The sequence below is a fragment of the Corvus hawaiiensis genome, chromosome 5, assembly GCF_020740725.1.
Source record: "Corvus hawaiiensis isolate bCorHaw1 chromosome 5, bCorHaw1.pri.cur, whole genome shotgun sequence".
Lineage (NCBI taxonomy): Eukaryota > Metazoa > Chordata > Aves > Passeriformes > Corvidae > Corvus > Corvus hawaiiensis.
The window spans coordinates 12445411-12469629 of record NC_063217.1 but is presented as its reverse complement, the minus strand read 5'-3'; the positions used below and the strand labels follow the sequence as shown (position 1 = coordinate 12469629).

The window sequence follows — 24219 nt, the reverse complement described above, 5'->3', positions numbered from 1 at the left end:
CCATGATATGCCTGTCACGTTAGAAGTCATCTGAGCTGCAGCAATCAGAATTCCCATTTGAATAACGTAAATCACCATAATGCAACCTAAGCCCCCTCTCTACAATCAGCAGCACAGCCCTTCCACAGTGTTCACACGCTGACCTCTGAGACTTCAGGCGCTGCTGACTGTCCACTGACAAGTCTGCAAATATGATATGACAGACTCAACCATAAAAATACAACAAATAACCCTTCTGGTTTTATTACTTGTCATATACTACATGTATTAAAAAATCCTGAGCAAATCTCCTCTGGGAAGATTTGAAAAGCTGTGATTTAACAGACATTTCAGGCTTTTCAGAAAGGAGAGGTATCTATGTTCTGTATCCCCAAATCCCACCCGAAAGAGGGGAACAAAGCCAGCAGCTACGACTTCATGGTTTCAAGCAATACTTTACAACTGTTCCCTGCAGAAAAACAGCTATCACCTCATCAGCAAAAACTGATATGAAAAGCCAGATTTCTGCTCCTACTGAAGTCAATGAAAGTTCTACTGTAGCATTCAGTAGGTTCTAAATTGAGTCCCATCAGGATAGAATTCATTTTTTAACTATTTTCTCCTTTTTTTAAAAAGAGCAAAGTTAAATATTAATTATTATCACCTGCAGACAATTACAGTCAAACCTTGTGACTTTGTAACAATGATAGAGATACTTGACAAGATTTTCTGAATTTTTCAAATTAACCAACTGAAAAAACACAATAGGAAAGAAACACAATTTACTGAGTTTAGTTAAAATTGTTTATACCACTTCATAATGTATTAGTCAATCTGATATATTGCATCTTAGTTTTCAGATCCTTCACTTGCATTTCTGGATGCATTCGGTATCATTACTGCAAAGTGATACTTAATGCTAGGAATACAAAGGAAGGTATGCCAACCTCCTGAATGCAGTAATAAGCTTTTATTTCTCATCTAAATCCAAAGATTCATTGCTCACATTGTTTCCATTTTGCAGTCAGTTAGAACTCCAAAGCCACAAGACTGTCACAGTAGCTAAACTTTCAGAAATTTGATTTTCTAAATGTTAAATATTATATATAATTTTTAGATATCTAGATATAAAATTAAATATGGTCTACTATTGAAATGAGTTCTGAATTTGACTTTATTTTTCATAACTATAAGGTTAATACCCCACAAAATTATGACACAACATAATTACATTTGAAATGTGTGAAAATTACATCCCTATCATTTACTTTTGTCTTTTATAGCAATTTGTAAGTATTTATTCAAAATCTCTAGTCCCTTTCGTTTTAATTTTCTATGTTCACACAGTTGTTTTTCTGCATTTGTAGAATGCAGCTAATGGCAATTGGAAAAAAAGTTAAGATGCTAAAACAGTATTTTTTTTTAATTAGCAAGAGACTATGTGAGAAGATATTGTAATTACTTCAACTTACTTCCTTAATGTTCTCTTTTTCAAGCTAAATATTTCTGTAATGCAAGCCATTTTCATTCAAAACTACTTTTTATTTCTGTAGTTATGTAAAGTCTCTCTTTATCCGTCACACAATTCTTAAGAAGTTATTTGCCAGCAGTGCAAATGCAAATAACCAGAAATTAAAAACTGCAGTATGTATGTAACTCGATGACTGCTACATGCCGGGATCATCAAACTTCTAATCTTACTTTATTCAACACACAACTAAGCTCACTTAATGTCATACCTGCAGTTGTCTTGTTTTCTGCATACTACTCATTATGTGGCCCAATCCCTTATATTTTCTATAGTTTATACCTTTCTACACAGCATTTCCACTGACTAAGAATGTAAGAGTGCCTACTCAGCAATTCAGCATCCCAACCTAGATATCTAAAAACTAAAAACACATGATCAGGGACAACACATTTTAAAGTGCACTGCTTCTCACCTTGCACAGAAACATCGCTACAGGGAAAGATTCCAGCTCTCCAGAATGCTAACAACATACCTTCCAGTTTTTGCAATAGATCAGACAGGGCTTACAGAACAGTTTTCTGCACTTCACTACTCTGATTCATATGCTCAACCAGGTGAAAATTAAACCAGCATCATAATATAATTATTATACTACAATGTGTACACGTCGGGCATTTAAATTAGGCTGCCCAGGCAATTGCATGCTTGATACAGCAGTTCTGAAGTGCTCCTGAGAAGGTTTTCAAAGGTAAAAAAATTTCCAAGTTCTTAAAAAAAAGGAAACATATTCCAACAGATGGCAGGAAACATAATCTTCTGTAACTTTGCAATCATAAGGTCTACTGGAAAATTCCCTGTTTCTTGAACCAAGTAGGTCACTGTTAGCTATAGAAACTTACCAGTCTGTACTGTTAATGAAGAGCTGGTCCAAAAGTACATACCAAGAACTTACTTGCTGGAGTACAGCTTCACTCCCAATGCCAGCAATGATGCCATGCAGGCTTCTAGCACCAGAAGCGAAGCAGCTCTCAGGTAAGCTGTGTTACCCTCTAGGTTCTGCAGGAGACTCATCTCCATGTCTCTCCTCCCCTCCTAATAATGCCTCTTCCCATGTTTTCACCTCATTCCCAGTCTCTGTTCAGGCAGCTTCAGCATGTAACCATGATGACCAAGTACTACCAGTGAATTCACACAGTCAAGAGTTCTGATTTCCAGGACAGTGCCAGTCCATTCTTTTTACTCCAGAATCCTTTTCCAAGGTACTCCTGACAGCCAGTACCTGTTCCATGTCAAATCAAACAGTGATTCTTCCTCTACTCTGCCCCTTTCCAGCAGACAGAGAGAATGAAATTCAAAGAAGAGAACAGAAAGTTGTAAGACTTCAATACCAAAAAACATCTCTGATTCCAATCAGATCAGAATTGCAGTTAGAGAAAGGTCAATTCAGCTCTGCATCAGGGAACATTCCCTGTATGCTGAGCTGACAGAAAAGGGGGGGGAAAAGTCCATCTACACACTTCCACCAACACTTACATGAGATTATTTAAGCAACCATTTGTCAGAGGTTAAGTCGGTCAAAGAAGAGCGGGTACTCACAGGGATGGCCAAAAACACTCTTAAAATATTCAAATTGATTATATTCACCTCATCAAATTGAAGTTTCTCCTTCCAAGCATGCAAATACTAGAGCTTTTTCAAGGAAAGTTTGATGGAATTCTTTTTTTAAGGGGAAAAAGGATACCAGGCATCTTCTTGTGAGGCTTATGGTCAAAGCCAAGTTGGCAGTCTTGACTAGAATTTTCTGTTAAAAATCAGCCTGAAGCCAATCCAGGGGAAAAAAAAAAAAAAATTAGCCTCAATGGTTAGGAGCTGGTGAAATTTGGAAACTGGAAATACAATCCTGCAAAAGGAACCATCTTGCCTTGAATAACAGAGCACAATCAACTCCTCTACAAAACTTCTATCAGAGTTAACAAATATAATTCAAACACCTCTGTGGTAATTTTGACAGGATGCCAAAAGAAATGCTTGTAGGTAAATGTAAAATACTAAAAATTCTTTAAAAATTAAACTGATTTAAAAAAAAAAAAAAAATTCTTTCCAGCTCATTGTAATTGACAAAAATACCTATTTTCAAATGAAGAGAAACAACAAAAATCTTTAACGTATGAGACAGTTTATTCTACATACCAATCCTCCATCTACTAACAGTGACTAACATGTTGAAGTCAAATCCTATCTCATACCTAACAGCCCATGATGCAAGCAGATGGTTTTAATCCCACCAAGGAAATTTTCTTCTTTGTTGAGAACTGCGAGGTGACATGGCCATCCACTTTCATCAAAGTCCTATGTTCCATTAGGAAATCCATGTCTCTGGGGGCACATGCACACAGAGGAAGTTATATGCTGGAGGAAAAATACATGCATAAGTAGAGTTACACCAACTTTCTCCTCCCTTGTCAGTAAGTGTTGAAACTATGACCTGGTTTCCAACACCAGGCACTTTTGCCACTACAGAGAAAGCAGTTTCCCATAAAGGCATTTCCTGCCACAGGACCCCCATCACCTCAAAAAAAAATGAGCTCATCATGATCACCAGCAACCCCTGGCAGTAGTGACTGTCCATTTCTCTTTCCTGGGCCTGTACGGACAGTGATTAATTGTATAAAATAACTACATCAAGTCATCCAGCAACAGTTACTGATCAACTTGTAATGAACACAAATGTAAACTTAGTGTTTTCTAGACCCTGTGTCTATTTATGTATTTCTGTTTACTAAAAATAGATCACTTTCAAGTGGAACATTTTGTTGTTTTCCAGCTATCTCAAATCATCCCTATGCAGTTCTTAGTTTCCACTGAAGTTTGCCATTATTTATTTCACTTCAAATACCAGAAGCACAACTACTACATGCAAGAGAACAGAAAGAAGAAAACAAAACTATCCTTGTAACTATTCACACTTCAGGGAAGCCCCAAAATAATAGCTATACACACTGGAAAAAGAAATGTTGTAAGGATGTTGATGGAAGTTTATGACCACAATGGAGTTCTTACACAAAACTTACATCCTAAGCATTCACTTTCTTGTTTCAGCAGGACATAGAGCCTTATGATTCAAGTTTTATCCAAGACTCTGCTTACACACCTGCTCCTTGAAGAATTGCCATGATTCACAATTTCCAGTCCCCTTCCTCATTTCATAGAATACAGACACAGTGAAGTCACTGTGGAAAGACCAGACCAACTCTTCATCAGATGGCAGCCAGAATTTAATTAATTTTCTTGTGTTTCTCTATTAAGAAATTGTTGAGCCACTGTGAATGTTTTAATTTTCAGATGGAGTCCAAATTTCAGGTTATAAATTCTTACACAAGAAAATCTGCATTTCCTATACAACTTTATTTTAGACACATGTGCAATAATATGTGTGCAGTTCCTAACTAGCTTTTGAGCACAATGAAACAGAACAATAAAGCTTTGGGAAGGCAGTGGGCTGCAGAGCGAATTCCCCTAACCCTGGCTTTGAGGTAGGCACTGATGGTCCCTGTAGGACTCTGCCGAGCAGAGATAACAAGCAGTGTCAAAACAGGTTTCCTAGAGCAGATTGCCTAACAATCTGGGAAGGGCAGGATCCAAAGATTTCCCAAGGAGAACATTTTCACATCCAATCAGTCTTTCAGCACTGCCCAGACTGTCCATAAAAAGGCTCATATAGCAGACTAAGATATGATGGAGGGCTGAGAAAAATCAGTCTGGTAGAAACTAGATGAAGTCTAAATTAATTTTTTTGTAGTTTGAAGAGAAACTCTTATCATGAACCTTCCTCATCTTGTGTCATTTCCCTTTTTTTCTTTTACTTTAAATGACTGGTGATTTTTTTCCAAATAAATTAAGAGGTATGCCCCAGTCAAAGTGATTTTTTTTTAAAATAATCATGAATACTCAATCCAGCCTACAGATACAATAATTACCCATGGGAATGGGACTTAATATACCAATCTTCAAACATCATGGTCTCTCTCTCCACTGGCAACATCTGAAAGGCTAAGAAACATGGTATAGATATTTCAGCCAACCAACTCCTGGAAATCCTGTAGATACTATTTACAAACATTTTCTGCACCCATTATTGTAATTGAAATATTTATATTTTTCTAAATTAAAAATATAAATTCAAAACAAGGACACTCCCATTCCTTCACTAACCCTCATAATAATTAAACATGTCTAAGATGACCAAATCAGCAGACTTAGCTGGCAAACAAAGAAACCAAAAGTATCCTATGAGATATTGAAAAGAAATATATTCCATATGCTTTGGGATATCTTATAATGGAACCTTAAGCAACAGATGGAAGTTGAATAACAAGATAGATGGGTACATATAGATAAATATCTGGTTTATTTATCCTTGGTAGGCAAACAAGTAGACCCCATTAGCTGCAGGTTCAGTAACAGGGGTAAACAAAGAGAAAAAATAGAGTCAGGTAAGGAAGCAGACCAGATTATATTTCACATTCAATATTACTCCCTTAAAAAAAAAAGTCAACAGAAAGAGATAGTAATATAATCAATTGTACATTACAAGAAAGCAAAAAGATACACTAACCCAAATGGATGCTTTTCCATTTTTTCATTTCTGCACTGTTTCAATAAAATACAGATTCTAATACCAAGACATATAAAATGTGAATGTAAATACCTCTAGAAATTAAAATTTATGGCTCTCCTAGCAACCGTGTCTCCAACAGTTGCATACATGCAGTATTCTGCATGGTATTTCGTGCGAGCTTTTGTGCTCTCACAGCAACGAGGTTGAATTATGGTTGCTGTGGGAACTATATCTTTGAATTTCTTGACTTGTGCTCTCATCTGAACTCAAATGTTACATTTACATAGGCAAGCATTTGCTAGTTTTCTCCAAGTAAAGGAATCTGTGCGAATGGTTACATACTTAAGTACTCTTACCAAAGAAACAACACAACTCCATGTCTGGAGAAGTACAGAGCTCCAATCACTGTCACACTGCATACACAAGAAGTAAAACAGAGACACATAAAACCTGTGAGTCAAATGTGGCAGGGTATGTATAGAAACAGTAATATGTGATGATGTCACTGAAGTTTCGGGTTTGCAATCCTCCTTTATTTGTTCTGCTTTTTAACTACAGGGTTTGAATACGTGCTTTCTTTCAACCATTTGAGGAGACAATACATATGCATATATATATATATGTACAGAGAGAGAGAGAGAGATACACACACATTTGTCAGATGCTTTGGAGCTTCTTTTTAAGTGAGTGATCTTTGCAAGTGTGAGGGGGTCAGTATTGCCCAGGTCAGTATTGCCCAGCCCCAGTCAGCACAGACATTGCTCTGGGAACTTTCTGAACCTGCAGCAAAAGAAAGCAATGACTACAGAGGTCTGACATTTGACGTGTAATACAGGTCACAAGCTGCTCTAGAGACTCACCTCAGCATAGGGGAGAGAGAGAGAGACAGAGATCCTCTTACTGCTACTAGAGATGGTCTCTAGCAGAGGTGATTCATCTCGTAGTAGAATCAAGAAGCTTGAACTTTGAGGTCTGTCTTCTTGACATAAAATATTCTATTTACTGTTTCCCCATGGGTACATTTTATGATTTGGCATCATCAAGAAAAGGGGAGTCAAGTCCTTTAACAAACCTCTGTGCATTTTCTCAATTATCATTGAACAATTATGCCTCTAAAATAATCAGACTAGAAATCAGAAATACGATGTTAATACCGCAATATTCTTAAACTGAAAGAAATTTCAATGCACAGTTGCTACTTCCAGAAGCCAAGATAGGTATCATGTTTTAAGGAAGATTTTTGATCAATGTGGAGGAGCACGAGGAGAGGGAGAAATCAAAAAGCAACATAAAGTCACAGATCCTGAGGCATGGCGGCACGCTTCTGAAGAAAGACCAGTGCACAGCTACACCGTCAATGCCCTCAGCAGACTCTCATTGTCTCTTTAGCTTTCACTTAGGAAAGGTGGACATTCCACTAGGGCAAGTGTTCTTGGGGAAAAAAACTCAACCCAGCAAAAGCAAACAAAGTGAAATATGACTGTGATGCCCTCGTTTAGAATAGAGGAAACAGCACAACCTGAATGTAACAGCCTGCCAAGAGTAAGGAAAAAAAATTGTGGGGTTTTTTCCCTTGAGATTTTTCATGTAGGGTTTTAAGATGTAGTGCACGAAAAGTAAGACTTATTCTTACTTTATTATATCTAGTTTGCATATCATTACAAAGGACTCCAAGTTAGTGCTTCTTGCAAATAAATGAAATCTGAAGCATGGGGTATTTCCACAATAAACAATTTCAAAGCAGAGTTTACAATGTTAACACAAGAACTTATCAGAGAAGCTTCAAAAATAAGAGTTATCTGACAAACAAAAACATATATTGAAGAAAACTAGTCTGTATTAAAAATTTCAAAGATCATGAAGTAAGATTCAACAAGAAACCATCAAGTCTTGCAAGGATAACACCTCTACTTTCCATCTTCAAGTCTAGTCATAACACAGAAGTTTATTTTGGGTATAAAGAGAAGGAATATTAATATAATTTGTATCTCCCAAAGAAATTGTGAGTTATTTTCATTTCAGGATCTCAAGTCTACTAAATATGGTAATTAGTTATAGTAGTTGTGTGAAGTGGAAAGGCACATTACTAACAATGCAATCATGCTGAATAGTTTTACAACTCACTTTTGAATGACACATGCCCTCTTTATGAATAGAATGTCAAATCAACAGCCCCTGTTAATGTCTAGACATAATTGTCTCTGAATTGAATACATCAGCGTTAACTGCAATACCAAGATGGTTCCAACTAAAATAATGGAACTGTCTCTTGCACCATACTTCTGCATATTTTTCTAAAAATTACCTAATACAATCGGTGGAGAAAGATTTATGAGGTTAACATTTTGCATATTCCTGCAATCAGCCCAACCGTCAACTCCATTCACTGTGACATGAGCCGCTATAAAATGTGCTTGCAAATAAACAGAAGCAGAACATCTGGGGAATGTATGCATTCTGAAAAGAAACTGTATTTGATGGAAGACTTAAAAACATACAAATAGGCCATCAGTTTTTTGAACATACAAATATTTTAAATATTATACATTTCAATTGTAATAGCCATGTGCAAAATATTATGTATATAAAAAACCAGTATTTGTTTATGTACTTATTCTGAAGCCTCCTGAAGGAAAAGTCAAACACATCTACATTGATTGCATATAACTTTCTGTTGGTTTTTATATGAACCTTGCACAGACATAAGAAAAAAGTGTATGCATGTACATTTGTGAACATGTAAAAAATAAAGAAATTTCAAAAGTATTTTACAAAATAACTAAAAATAAGCCACAGAGTTCTACATGTTGGCATACTCAGATATTAGAATGTTGTGCACAACTTCATAATGTAATGTCTAAATTGTCTAACAGAGCAGCTTGCATACAGTCTGAAGGCCACATGATGATACCCCATAGAAGTATGAATGGAATCCAGGGGTACCTTCTATGGAAGTAGTCATATTTACAGATTTACTAATTGGAAATAGGAACTAAGTCAACAGCAGGATACTACCACATGCAGGAGTATTCATGTCGATAACAAATGAAATGCTTCATTCTCACCCTTCACTGTCACGGCAAGGACTTTTACTATTCTATATTTATCTCCAGAAAGAGAAACATAGGATCATCTAGGTTGGAAGACACCCGTAAGATCATCCAGTCCCACTATTAACACAGCACTGCCAAGCTCACTAAACCACATCCCAAAGTGGCACATCTACGTATCTTTCAAACATCTTCAGGGATGGTGACTCCACCACAGAATCACAGAATCACCAGGTTGGAAGAGACCCTCAAGATCACCAAGTCCAACCCATGCCCTAACACCACCCCAACTAAACCGTGGCACTGAGTGCCACATCCAGTCTTTTTTTAAACACATACGGGGATGGTGACTCTACCACCTCCCCAGGCACGCAATTCCAGAACTTTATCACTCTCTCAGTAAAGAACTTTTTCCTAACATCCAACCTAAATTTCCCTTGGCACAGCTTGATAACTACCACTTCCCTGGACAGGCTGTCCCAATGCCTGAACACCCCTTCAGTGAAGAATTTTTTTCCTAATATCCAACCAAAACCTCCTCTGGTTCAACTTGAGGCCATTTTGCTTGTCCTATTACTTGTTACTTGGGAGAAGAGACCAACCCCCACCTCTTCACAACCTCCTTTCAGGTAGTTGTAGAAAACAATAAAGTCCATCCTGAGCCTCCTTTTCTCCAGGCTAAATAATTCTGGTTCCCTCAGCCACCCTCCAAGACTTGTGCTCCAGACCCTTCATCAGCTTCATTGCCCTTCTCTGGATATGTTCCAGCACCTCAAAATTTGCACAAAATATATAAGGTGCTCACCCCCAAATATATAATCAACACAGTGCTGTATTCATTCTTCTTCATGAGAAAAAAATATAAGCTTCTTAATACTGAGTACCCTCAAGCTTTTAACGACAAAAAAACCCAAGGAATATATTATGCAATACTCAGTACTCCAGTTACCTCATGGAACAAAGTCACATCACTGCCATCAGCTGTTAACACAAAATGACTAACAATGAATCTGAAGGTTCAATAGCTTTGATAAGAGCTATCATTACAGCAAGTGGCAATCTAGGGTTCCACCAACTGGTATCAGAACCTTGAAATCTTGCACTTGAAAATATGCTCAGGATGCTTGGGAAGCCTGGTCTCCTTCCTGACACGAGTACAAGTTTTAATAAGTACATGTTTTAATGCCTTCTCCCAGTACCTCATGGCTCTTTAGTTTTGTAGCTCACAAATTATAGATTGACTCACTATAAATTGCTCTGCACTGCTAAAGAAAAAAAAAGAGAGAGAAAGAACATTAAAAAGCACATTGTAATGCGCACATTGGTTTTGCTATTTTACATATATATTGCTTTATTCAAAATACCAGCTGTATGTTCTTACTGTGACAGAAGAATCACTCCTTACACATAAAAAAATACTACAGTGAAGCCACTTCTGTCTCACATGGAGTTGCACTGAGGAAGGCCAGTCACCACAGAGTTCTTCCTGCAGGCTACAGAAAACATCTATAAAAAATCCATGGTGGGCTAGTCAGAAACACCTATGTTTAAAAAAGCTCTGCAGACTAAGTAAAAGGGACTGCATTCATCATGTCAACTAAAGGTCTTAGCATGCTATTTAAGCAGAATATTTAAAAACATACATGGACCTGATACTGAAAACTGAAGGAATTTAAAGAACTAAGTCTCTCATGCTGTCCTTAGAAATCAGCAAACTATGAATTGAGTGACCAAAAAATCACATGAAACCACTGGAGTCAGTCACAAAATTTAAAAAAAAAACCAAAAAAAATTTCCATGGTGGGGGGTTAAAAGAGACCTCACTAAGTTCCAAACTGCTAGAAATTTATGTGGCAGCTCCCTCTTCTGGATCACCAAACCCTGACAATTCAGCTGAGATGGCAAGATGTAGAATCTGACTAGTAAGTAACACCTTTTCACTGTTGGTGGGTTTTGTCATGTGCCATTAGGCAATCACACAGGAACTTGTGAGCTATTGCCTATTATTTTGAATAAGGGGTTTGTATCCAAGTAGCATACATGAGGGAAAGGCAGTTGAAAATACCTGAATAGTTTGCGATACTTTTGGAATTTTTTCATCAGACAGTACAAACGTGCAAGAAAAAAAACTATATTGACTTCTGCTTTAAATCTCTCACCATTTTACTAAAAAAATGCATTTTACAGAAAAGAACTGATCAATAAGAATATTAAAACTCAAACTCTGTGGCCTGCAGTATGACTTCTGAATCCATATTTGCAGAAGTTAAGCTTCTGGGTTGCAATTCTTGAAACAGAAGAATCTTACCTTCTTGAAATTTCTTTCAGCTTTGTCAGGTTCATACCTAAAAAAACCCTTGCACAGTAGAAAAAACTTCTCTGTGCATCAGCTCTTCAGACACCCTGCAAGACAGCTTGGGCAATTTCTGCACACATTTATAAACTGGAATTGGAAAGGTCAGAAAATTGGTACTCTCTATCCCTATATAAAATTCATCTCCATAAAGGAACCCTGGCTTTCTGACTTGACCTCTAATGGAATAGGAGGCCTTGTGAAGACCTGGTGATTTTTCTGTATCTCAGCTGGAACCACAGGCAATTCTGTACTCTCTAAACTGTCCATCACTATTCAAGCTGAATGACAATGTTTGACTTAAATATAAAAATTACTCTAAATGGCAAATTTACAGCCCAAATGAAATCACTGTTTACTTCACAAGTGCTATTATTGATAACAAAATCATTATCTAAATTAAATTATTGAATATTTAATGAGGAAGACAGTGCTTAGAAGATGTCCCTGTTAAATCTGGACCAGGTAACTTGAAAGCCTGTTTTTGACTTGCTAATAATTGCATAATCAGGCCTACAACAGTGTGATTTCATCTTTCACGAGATATTTACACTGAGTGCATCATAAAGTATATGGCAAACTGAAACACCAAGGAAATTTTGATCATTCAAGCATGGATAAAACTAAAATTGCCAGGAGTTATTTGGATGGAACTGAAAGGATCATATAAAATGGAAAGCCTTGTGGACATGGAAAGAGTGAGAGAGAGGGAAAAGAGCTAAGATTTGCTGAGCAGGCACCTCCTGCAAATGGCAGACTTCCAATGACACAGAGAAGAGACATCTTTGTCAAACTGTAGAACAGTCAGTGGACTGAGACCACCCACAATTCCCTCTGCAAGGAAAAGGTACAGAGGACGAAGGAAAAGTAAAACCAACGGAGACTAGAAAATCCACCTGAGTATGTAAAGTGTCAGACTGGAAAGCAGTGCCCTGCTAAACCTGCTGTTTACAAGGAGAGAAGGCTTGGTGGGAGATGTGGTGATCAGAGGCCATCTTGGGTACAGTGACCATGAAATGATAAAAAGTTTTTGATTCTTGGTGAAGTAAGGAAGGGGATTAACAAAACCTCTACCTCGGACATCCCAAGGGTAGGCTTGCTTTGGGGCTGTTCAGGACACTGGTTCAGACTCCCTTGGGAAACAGTCCTTAATAGCAAAGGGGTCCAGAAAGGCGGGACATACTTTAAGAAGGAAATCTTAAAGGCCCAGGAGCAGACTGTCTCCACATACCAAAAGATGAGTCAGCGGGGAAGACCACCACCTTGGCTGAACTTTCAGCCCGAGCTTTTGCTGGAACTCAGGGGGTGAGGGGAAGAAAAAAAAAAATATAGAGTGTATGACCTTTGGAAGAAGGGGCAGGCCAGTCCAGAAGAGTAAAAGGGTATCATTAAGTCACATAGTAAGAAAATCAGAAAGGCAAAAGCCTATGGGCCCAGATGGGATCCACCTGAGGGTACTGAGGGAGCTGGCGGAAGAGTTAGCCAAGACACTCTCCATCACTTACCAGCAGTCCTGGCTAACCAGGGAGGTCCCACATGACTGGAGGTTGGCCAGTGTGATGCCCCATCTACATGAAGAGCTGGGGAGAGGATCCAGGAAACTACAGGTCTGACCTTGGTGCTGGGGAAAGTTACGAACAGATCATCTTGAGTGCCACTACACAGCACGTATAGAGCAACCTGGGGATCAGTCCCAGGCAGCATGGATTCATGAAAGGCACATCCTGCTTGACCAACCTGATCTTTTCTGACCAGGTGACCCACTTACTGATGAGGATGAGGAAAAGGATGTGGATGTGTCTACCTGGACTTTAGTAAATGTTTCCCACAGCATTCTCCTGGAGGTACTGGATGCTCATGGATTGGGCAGGTATACTCTTCACTGGGTAAAAAACTGCCTAGGTGTCTAGGCCAGAGAGTGGTGGTGAACAGAGCTACATCCAGCTGGGGCCAGTCATCAGTGGTGTCCTCAGGGCTCACTACTGGGGCCAGGTCCATTTAACATCTTCAATGTTGACCTGGACAAGACGATCAAGTGCACCCTCAGTCAGTTCACAGACAGCGCTAAGTTGGGTGGGAATTTTCATCTGCTGGAGGGCAGAAAGGCTCTGCAGAGGGATCTGGACAGGGTGGATCGATGGACCAAGGCCACTTGAGACAGGCTCAACAAGGCCAAGTGTTGGGTCCTTAGGTCACAACAACCCCAGGCAGTGCTACAGGCTGGGAACAGAGTGCCTGGAAAGCAGCCTGGTGGAAAAGAATCTGGGGCTGTTGGTTGACAGTGACTGAACATGAGCCATCAGTGTACCCACGTGCCCTGAAGGCCAAGACATCTTGGTCTGCAGCAAAAATAGTGTGGCCAGTAGGACCAGGGCAGTGATTGACCCCCCTGTACTCAGACTGTACCCCTGTACTGTGAGGTCACACCTCGAGTTCTGCCTCCTGTTCTGGGCCCCTCACTGCAAGAAAGACACTGAGGTGCTGGAGCGAGTCCAGAGGAGAGCAACAGAGCTGGTGAAGGGTCTGGAGCAGAAGTCTTATAAGGAGTGGCTGTGTGAGCTCCAGGTGTTTAGTGTGGAGAAAAGGAAGCTCAGGAGGGACCTTATCGCTCTCTAAAACTACCTGAAAGGAGGCTGTAGCCAGGTGGGGTCAGTCCCTTCCCCTACGTAACAAGTGACAGGACAAGAGGAAATGGCCTCAGGATGCACCAGGGGAGGTCCAGACTGGACATCAAGAAAAATTTCTTCACTGAAAGAATGGTTAAGCACTGGAATGGGCTGCCCAGAGAGGTGGTGGCCTCACTGTCATTGGAAGTATTCGAGAAAGGACTGGATGTGGAATTTAGTGTTATGGTTTAGCAAACATGGTTATGTTAGGTCAAAGGTTGGACTCAATGATCTTGGAGGTCGTTTTTAACCTAAATGAGTCTGTGACTCTATGACTAAAAAGTAAAAATGAAACTGGCTGAAGACTACATTCTGGAAACTGAGATGATGAAGGCTGCAACTTATAGCATCTAAGATCAGGAGAATTACAGAACTACAGAATGTTAGAGGAGTGTGTGAAGTCCTTGAAATAGGAAAATTGGAAAACCTAGTAAAAAAAAAAAAAGCTTTGCCTGTTTTTCAAGCTTAATCCAAAGAGCAACACCACTTTTCAGGTTACTGAAAAGGAGCTAATGTCTTTGGTCAGACATTTGCAAAATAAATAATTAACAAGTATTTGCTTTATAGTCAAATGACACTTAATGACTCTTAGGAGAAAACACACTCTAGCACTTTCATTAAGTTCCAATGGAAAGACTATGTAGGCAAGGATTTTATGAATCCTTCTAATTAAATCATCTTAATGTACTTCAAAAAATTAATTTATTCCATAAATTCAAACCAGCTCTTAATCAAAACACCAAATTAGGAAACAACAAATAAGAAATGTAAATAAGTCACCCACCTTTTCATAACAAGTACATGTACTTTCCAGTATTTTATTGTCAGTCTTTTTTATAATAATCTACAGAAATATTTGAATGAATGATTCTTACAAAACCCATGCCACGTATAAACAAAGACTCTATAAACCACAATAAAAATATCACAAATGGACTACTGTAGAAAAGTATCACTAGAAGTAAAGCTATCATAAATACAATTTCAATATACCCTAGCCCTTCCTCTTTGCTTATCATGCTGAAGTTTTCATATTGAAACTTAATGTCAGATTGTGCAGCAACAACTAGAAGTATAATCAAATACCCATATTTTCTTGTAATGAGTCATTTACTGGGTCTGGTCTTACACAGCCACATTCAGCGTTACAATGGGAGTAAATTATGATGACCACACTTCAAACAGAAGCCCTTTCCATGTGCTGCAGCAGCTCTCTGACATCAGTGATAGTTAACCAACCAAATACCAATAAAAGTCAGCGCAAAATAAAGGAGAGATGAAATACAGGGATTTATATTGAATGTATAAACAGGGACGTATGAGGTAGGACTGGAATAATGGTATTATCCACATACACAGCATCAGAGGGTGCATCAGGGTGCACACAAGCCCTGTAACACTCCTTACAGCACTGTATGCAAGCTGGCAGTATCCTAAGCTGTTTAAGACTGGCTGTGGCACTTAGTGCCATGGTCTAGTTGACATGAGGGTGATTAGTCATAGGTTGGACTCAATCTCAAAGGTCTTTTCCAAATTAATTGATACTGTGATTCTGTAAATGTACATCGGGGTTAGGCAAGGGGAGTATCAATCCCTCCCAAGCATTTTGATTTCCCTTGAATAAAAACAGAATGGTGGTCTGCAGAAAAGGCACAGATCAGCTCACTACATTTCACAGTCACTGGTCACACTATTCACGAGAGGGAAGTCCTGCTTATCAAACCTGATTTCCTTCTATGATAAAGTAACCCACCTAGATGATCAAGGGAAGACAGTTGATGTCTTCTTTTTGGATTTCAGTAAAGTTTTCAATACTGTCTGTCACAGGATCCTTCTGGACAAAATATCCAGCACACAGGTGGATAAACACATCATACGATGGGTGAGCAACTGGCTCATGGGTGGGGCGTGAGGGGGGATATCAGACTGGGGACCTGTCACTAGTGGGGTTCCACAGGGTTCCATCCTCGTCCTTGTGACCTTTAACATCTTCATAAATTATGTGGATGCAGGACTGGAAGAGCTACTGAGCAAGTTTGCAGAGGATACAAAACTGGGAAGAGCTGTTGACTCACTCAAAGGCAGAGAGGCCCTGCAGAGACATCTCAAGAAATGAGAGGGCTGGGCAATCACCAATCATATGAAGGGAACATGGGTAAGTGCCAGATTCTGCACCTGGGATGGGGCAACCTTGGATGTACAGACAGCTGGGGAATGAGATGCTGGAATGCAGCACCATGGAAGGGCACCTGGGGGGCTGGTTAATGGCAAGTTGAACGTGAGTCAGCAGTGCCCTGGCAGCCAGGAGGGCCAGCCCTGTCCTGGGGGCATCAGGCACAGCATCACGAGCTGGGCAAAGCACCAGCCTGCTCTGCTCTGCTCTGCACTGGAGTGGCCTCACCTCAAATATTGTGTGCAGTTTGGGGCACTGCAATATAGGAAAGATATAAAGCTATTAGAAAGCATCAAAAGGAGGGCAGTGAAGGGCCTTGAGGGGAAGCTATGTGAGGAGTGGCTGAGGTCACTTGGTTTGTTCAGCCTTGAGGAGACTGAGGGGAGACCTCACTGCAGTTCCAGCTTGCTCAAGCTTCTCTGCGGTAACACTGACAGAACCCCAGGGAATGACCTGAAGTTGTGGCAGGGAGGTTTAGGCTCGATATTAGACAAAGGTTCATGAAGATCCAGAGGGTGCTCAGGCACTGGAACAGGCTCCACATGGAAGTGGTCACAGCTCCAAGCCTGACAGAGTTCAAGAGTCTGGACAACATTCTCAGGCACATGGTGTGACTCTTGGAGATGTTGCTGTGCAAGGCCAGGAGCTGAACTCAGTGATCCTTGTGGGTCTGTTCCAATTTGGCATATTCTGTGATTCTGTGATCTCCGAAGTGGACAACCGAAGCCCCATTCTGTAAAGCACACCATTCAACTCAGATGGAAATAAAACATCCATTCACAGTGATGATCCTTTGAAAGAAATCTTGGCAAACAGTGAAGTGTTAAGAAAAGGACTGCTACCATGCCTTTTTGTAAAAGACTAAGGAAAAATTTGGTTCTGCCACAAAAGGACTGGAATGTGAAAGCATCTACAGATGGAAACTTCCTATTTAGTTAAACCTTACTAATGAAGACATGACTCACAAGAACATTACTTCAGTTGTAAGCTCGTGCAACCACACTGCTTTCTATGGAATTGATGAAATAATGGAAAAGACAGTAGTGAACCAAATCCAGACTTACTGTCTTTGATTGAAAACTGTAGTAAACAAAAAGCTATTGGAGGTAAACCTGACAGTGATTAAACTCATATTAATCAGTTCACAAGTCTTCTAGTTCCTTAAAATCATACACTGTTCAATTGTACTTTCACAACAAAACAGTAGATTACCCATCTTCTCAGTAAATCTCACTTCAAATTACTCATAAATAAAAGAGAATGTTACAGCAGCATAAGGTAAGTAACAGGAAAGTTCACATTGCAATTCACAAGGCTAACAGATGCTAACAGAGCTTTCAACCACTCTAGAGCATAAAGTCACAAAATAGATGAAAAGAAAATTTACACTGTAAACCAATCTCAAGTCTTTGATGAGGTAACTTTAAGAGTGAAACTAAAAATATGATTTTTGACTGAATCTTTTCATTAAACATATAATCATTCATATCTAGAATAACATAATGCCAGCTTAGAATTCACAGCATAAATATTTCAAACATGTTTTAACTTATACAGTTTGCAAGAAGTTAATGTGGTTTGGAACTTAAAGCAAAGGCTCTAGATTAAGCAATCCTGGTAACAGTTCACTAGACCATTGGACAAACAGCAAATTATTTGACTTTTCAGAAGTCCCAAGTTGCTATCTGCATAATAGCTGACATTCAGCTTCTAAAAAAAATCACATCCTTAACTTCTATATTTCATTCTTGAAGCCTGTAAATGGATACACTAATACTGTTCTTCATACAGCTTTTGTGAGGCTGCACTTACTGTGAGCAAAGTGCTTTGAGATCTTTAGCATGAATAAAACATATTTTGCACTTAGACGTTAATTATAGAAGTAGCAATATTTGAAATAGGATTTTGTTTCAAGGCAGCAAGACTAAATCAAACATGATTATCTTGGCTTTGATTGTGATATTTTACTTACTATGCTCTATTTTTCCTTGCATTTGAAATATGCAATTTTGCTTTTCTGTTATGTAAATGAATGTTTCTCATTTAACACATCTATTTTTGGAAAAAGAATAATTTTTTTCCTAGGCTAAGACAGAAATGTTGCAGAACACAGTTCTGAAGTCTAACTGACAGAGTACCACAAGGTCAATGCAGGCATTCAATAGTAAAAGCAACAAGAGATGCCCAGAAGACTAACTGAACTTATAACGTTATTATGCAAATGTTTATATACACAGATATCTATCTAGATATATAAATCACACTATAATATTTAATATAGATAAACTAGTCCTTTTGTCCATCAATTAGGTGATCCTAACCAATGCAGCTGCAATTACAAGTCATGGCCTTTCTGAAAAGTAAAAAGAACTGGGATAAAGAGAGAAAAGAAAGTCTGCAATGGAAGTCGTAGGAACAACCCATTTTAAACTAAGGATTCTATCTGGCTCTGTGTAATTTATTTTAGAGGCAAACTTCAGCAAAGGAAAAGATTTGGACTTTATCCAGAACACTGTCATGAAAAAGAGGTCAAGTCACCTGCCACCACGGACTTTTCTTTGAATTGTTTTTTGTGCAAAATGTGCTGATTATATTGCTGTATGTGTTCCTACATTTCAGTGGCATTTAATACATGTCATATTTGTATACAATCCTATTAACATAAACAGGGTTTACTACCTGCAGACGACTTTGATTCTACAATTTGTGTGATCAAATTACATTGCTTCAGCTTGTTTTCTGGTCTCTGAATTTCACATATTCCCATGCTGAGTAAAGAGGAAACATGTAAGATTCCTATTTCAGTTGTGGAATAAAATTGGGAATCCAAAAATTGGCATCATTAAAGAGAACTGAAGTCAGAGTTAGTAAAGTAATTTTAAAAAAACATGCCCTGTGAGAAGAGATGACCCAATAAATCAAAGGAATAAAACACCTGTTGAGAAAAAACATTATCATCTCAAAGCACTGCTGAAACACTGATATTTACCCAGGCAAATGAGGTTAAGAAGCATATTCTACTCATTCAAATCTTTAAATGAAAGTAAATGCCAACCTAAAGCTCATTTTCAGCATTCTGTGATGCCTAAGAATTGCTGTCACTCACTCATTACACTCCCTCACACGGATGTAATTTCCACCCCCATCTATCGTCATCACATCTGGTTCAGTATGCAGTTTCACCAAAAAAACCATGTAGGCAAAAAATCACAACATCTTTTGATAAATGCTTTAGTATGCAATTGTGTGTAATTACACACACTATTAAGTACACCTTGAAATATAAACCACCACGGAATAATTGGAAGGAAATATTTAACCCAAAACCTTGATCAAGCTATAGCTTATTATTAGCACACTGGGGTTTAAATAATTTCTCCAAACAGCAAAAAACAAGATGTAACACAAAACTTCACATCCCAAAGGATCACGGATAACAGCTGAAGATACTCCAAACAGGTAATCTGCCTGCCCCAAGGCAAGATCTGTAGCTTTATCACTTCAACGTATGTTTATGAAACAAACATACCTCAAGTGAATGGGGTTTCATTGTCTACCTAATTCATATATTCCAGTGCTCCCCTGTTGAAAAGCTTTCCTTAATGTTGAATCTGAAGCCAATCTATTATGGTGGGCCACCTGCCTCAGTACTGGAAAGTTTTTCAGTCTAACTCAACTTCTGATGCATTTTAAACCTTTACAAAGAGTAAATACACTCTTCTTAGAAATATATAACCCCGTCAGACCAAAAACATTGAGATGAGATCTTAGTTCCACTTAACTAATTGAAAACAGATACTGGAAGATGCTTATGGGCACTGCATGCTACACATCTGGCATCGTGGAAAATACAGGTTTGCACCTAAGTTTAAATACTCTGCGTGTTCAAAACCATACACAGTTCGAATACAGAGGGGAGACTTTCCTGCCCTGGCACCCAAAGACTGTTCTGTTGATCACAGAATATTAATAAATAAAACTTTCCAGATGACTTCTTTCGTCAAAGTTAAGGAGTGAAAAAAGGCCAGAAAACTTTCCAGCCCACCTTGCACCGGCACTCACTGACGCCAAGGCCAAAAGGACTCATGCCACCTAGGCTGCTACACGTAAACCAAACTTTTCCCCCCAAAACAGCCAAAACGAAACCAGCCAAGACACTTTCACAACACCTGGAACATGCAAACCACTGGCGGGTAGCCCTTTGCCAGGACTCCCCTCCTGCCCTGGACACACGCACCGCCTCCGCCGCCCCACAGCGCTGGGGCGGCTGGCCCGGTCTCTCTGCCACCAGCGAGCCCCGTCTCTCCAGGCGCTGCCGGCCGGGACACCGAGCGAGGGGACGCGCCCCTTCAGCATCCCTGTACTCACCTTCAGAGACCTCGAACTCGGCTGCTCCATTGAGCTGGTAGAGGCACCAGTCAGCCGCGCTCTCGCCTGGGGGGCCGCCGGCTGGGCAGGAGGAAAGGCACAGTCAGTCGGGCACAGGGCCAGCGGGGGCACAGGGCTGAGGAAGGGACAAGGGAAAGTGGCAGCGGGGGGAAGAAGCAGAGTGGGGAGGAGAGATCGAGGGAGCTGAGAAGGGAACGGAAGGATGAGAAGGGACAGCGAGCGCCGGGGGAAGGAGCGCGTTTCCAGATACCCTGTTTGTGGGACATGGGTGTTGCCCTCCGGAAGGCGCCCACTGCTCTGAACTGTTATTTGCTTTGCTCCCAGCGCCCGTGGCTCGCGGTGCCTCCTCCTTCTCCCAGCGGAGCGGGCGCAGGCAGCCGACGCTGCCTCGGGGCGCTCGGGGAGCCGGGGGAGGGAGGACGGGAAGGAGGGAAGGCTCCGCCCGGAGCTCCCGGCGGAGGCGGCGCAGCCTCGCCAGAACCCACCGCACCGGGCCCAGCCGCGGCCCCAACAGGTGCGAGGGAGCCCTGGCAGCGCGGCGGGACTGGGGCTGGGCGGCCGCGCAGTCTGAGGCGAGCCCGGGCGCGGCGGCTTTGGCGAGATGCGAGATCCCAGCCTCGCCTTGCCCCGGCCAGGAGAGCCCCACCTGCTGCCCGTCCCGCTTCCGTGTGAGTTCCCCGCAGGTGCCGCCCGTGGCCTGGCGAGCATGGGCGCGCATCCCGGCTGCCCCCGAAGCCTGGATGCACATCCCTGGGAGACGCCGCACACCAGGCACCCAGTGCCAGCGGCACCCATGTCAGCGGCCCTAGTGTCTCTCCCTCCTCGCCACGACTGCGTTTGCCTCACGACGTTCACCTCAGTTCTTTTACCATCCCTAGGCCACTTGGGCTATCTTACTGATAAAGGCTACAAATGCCACGTAAACTGTCGGGGCAGATATACACTGCGAGGCTGGAGCGTGGTTTTCATCTGGTCCATGAGCCCTTGTGTATCCACAGACTGTCTTTACAGCATCCCTTAGAGGGTGATAAGAAAGCAAACCTGTTACCAAGTAAGCCCAAAGTGCTCTGTGCAGTGACCTTTGCCTTCAGTGGCAAATGATTAGGGGAATAGCAAATTGTAAAACACTGAAACAGTCAGCTAGAGCAAATATATATTAATAAATGCCTTTACTTAAGAGACTTCCACCCCGAAACACAACAGGAGGGAAATGTACAGGTACATTAATTGTTCTGTTCACCATGTGACTTTCTGGATACTAAATTTAAGACAATTGTGACTGCTTAGCTTGTAGTTGACAGCATCCTGCCTACGTCTTCTGTCTTATCAAGGTAACAGTGTCAGAGGCCCACGTATAGCACCATTTGTGTCAAAGGGAGCATCCACACTTTGCACAGGCAAGTGAGAAAAGCTTAAGAAAGAATAGAGGAAGACTATAATTAAGTCATACTATGATATTAGGAGCCAACAAGATGATAAAGTATCGATGTAGGCAGCTGTCGTGGCATGATTACACTGGCTCCTCCATCTATCTTTTGGCTATTTGTGAAACACTATGTAAATGGCAGGGAAGAATTGCTTTCGGCATAAATTCCACCTGACATACCTGCATTCATCCCTTCTTGCAGCAAGTAGAGACCCTCCTGGTACCTTTAGTGTAAACTGTGGGCAGTTTGATTCATTTTTTCCTAATAAAAGTATTCTGTTTAAGTATTTACATTCTTCTCCACTGCATCCAAGACTGGCATGCTGTGGCCTTTGTGAAAGAATTAGGAGTACAATTACAGTTTTTGAAGGAAATTGATTTAAAATGGGAGTAACATTCAGTAAATCTTCCCAGCTACTTTTAGAAACAAAGCAAAACACCAATACTTAAGCTTTTCTGGGAACTCCACCTAAATTATGAAGATAATAATGCCTTCTGAGGTAAAAACACTGGTTTGTTTAGACAGTGTGTGTATATATATCCCCAAGCCATATGTTTCCTGGATGTGGACTAGCATTCTTGGAACTGAAAACGTTTATGCTGATGATCTGAGGGGAATAAAAGTATCGTAGATCCGTATTAAAGTAAAGCTTCATCCAGCTGCTTATAGTGATACTAACTTCCCCTAAAAATTACCTACAGACCGTGATTGCTCTTCAGGACAAGGAATTATCACAAATAAAACTAATCTTAGCATTCCAGTGTTAGCCTCTTTTTTTTTTTTGCAGAGAACTCTAAACCATATGTATTAGCAAACAAAGGCCCTGTTCTGGGAGAATCTATTCATATTATATTTAATGGCCATTATATGGTGTTCAAGTCACTATTACTGACTCACGTATAGTATTTTTCATTCTGGACTTCAATTATTTACAAACTTTGTATGTTAAAAAAATCACCAAGTTTGGTATGTAAAGCAGCACATGTTTACTTCTTTCTAAAACGAGAAGATCAATACAAATTGTATTTACACCGTGTGATCCATTTCTATAGGTGTCTTGAATACTGAGATGGGTTAATTTGCACCTAAGAGCCAGCTAGTCCAGTATGAATTAATCTTTTACTTCTATGAAAATCTGCAGATGAAAACTACTAAACTAATTGTGATTGTTTCCTCCAATCACAGAGGGATGACTGATTTAACTAGGTTTGGGATCTAGTAGCGCTAAATCCACACCAAACTTGAAGGCGAGAGCAGTTATGCACCTTCATCTGATGTTCTTTACTGTTGCGCTGTTTGAAATGAGTGACAACTTTGATACAGTATTTTGTGTTATTTCAGAATTATAATGTTGTTAAAAACATGTAATTTACTCAAACTAGAACTTAAGGAAGGTAGTCTATTTATACTATAGTGTGTGTATTTTTAAGAATCAAAGTTTAAAAAAATAGTTTAATCTGTTTTGGCTTTCAATATCACAATGATTTAATGGGGAGAAACTGGTGCAACTGCAGACAAAAATTTCTGAGGAGACTGGACTACATTATACGATAACATTTTTTAGTTTGGGGTTGGATTTTTTCCCTTTTCACTAGGATTCTATGCAGACTGAAGCGTATACCTTTTCAATTCTCAGCACAGGTCCACCTGTTCCTAGCAGCGATAAAACAAGTGATAAAACCAATTTCAGTGGGATCAGAAGGTCAACCACATAAAATGTAATCCTTCTTCAATTTCAAAACTTCAGAGATGCAGACAATAATCCGTAACGAACTAGTATACCATGAAATAAAGTACTCGCGCTCGATTCAAAGGAATTTCCTAAAAACAAAAAAGATTTATAGGTGTCCAAGATGTAGAACTCAGCCTCTCCCTGAGCAGTCCAGTGTTATCAGAAAACCAGCTCCGCAATTGTCAGCAAGAGCCACCCGGGGGCTGCGCTTTCCGTCCCTCACCCCCCGCTACGGCGATGCCGCGCACCCGCAGCGCAGCTCGGGGCTAAGGCGGAGTCACCCCCTCGGGCCTCAAAACCCTCCCGTTCGAGAGGGAACTCCTGCCCCTCATTTCATTTATTTATTTAATTCTACACCGGG

General features: G+C 40.3%; 1 protein-coding gene across 1 annotated transcript in view; it reads right to left on the bottom strand.

Annotated features, from left to right (window-relative positions):
- PPP2R2C (protein phosphatase 2 regulatory subunit Bgamma) overlaps positions 1–21036 on the bottom strand; it is a 209478-nt gene extending 188442 nt beyond the window's left edge. The window contains exons 1-2 of the mRNA XM_048305270.1: positions 20950–21036; positions 20679–20759 (exon numbers count right to left, since the gene is read on the bottom strand). Of these exons, the coding sequence (XP_048161227.1) occupies positions 20679–20759; positions 20950–20965 (97 nt within the window). The 5' untranslated portion in view covers positions 20966–21036. The remainder of the gene's footprint in view (positions 1–20678; positions 20760–20949) is intronic.
- Positions 21037–24219: the final 3183 nt, after the last annotated feature.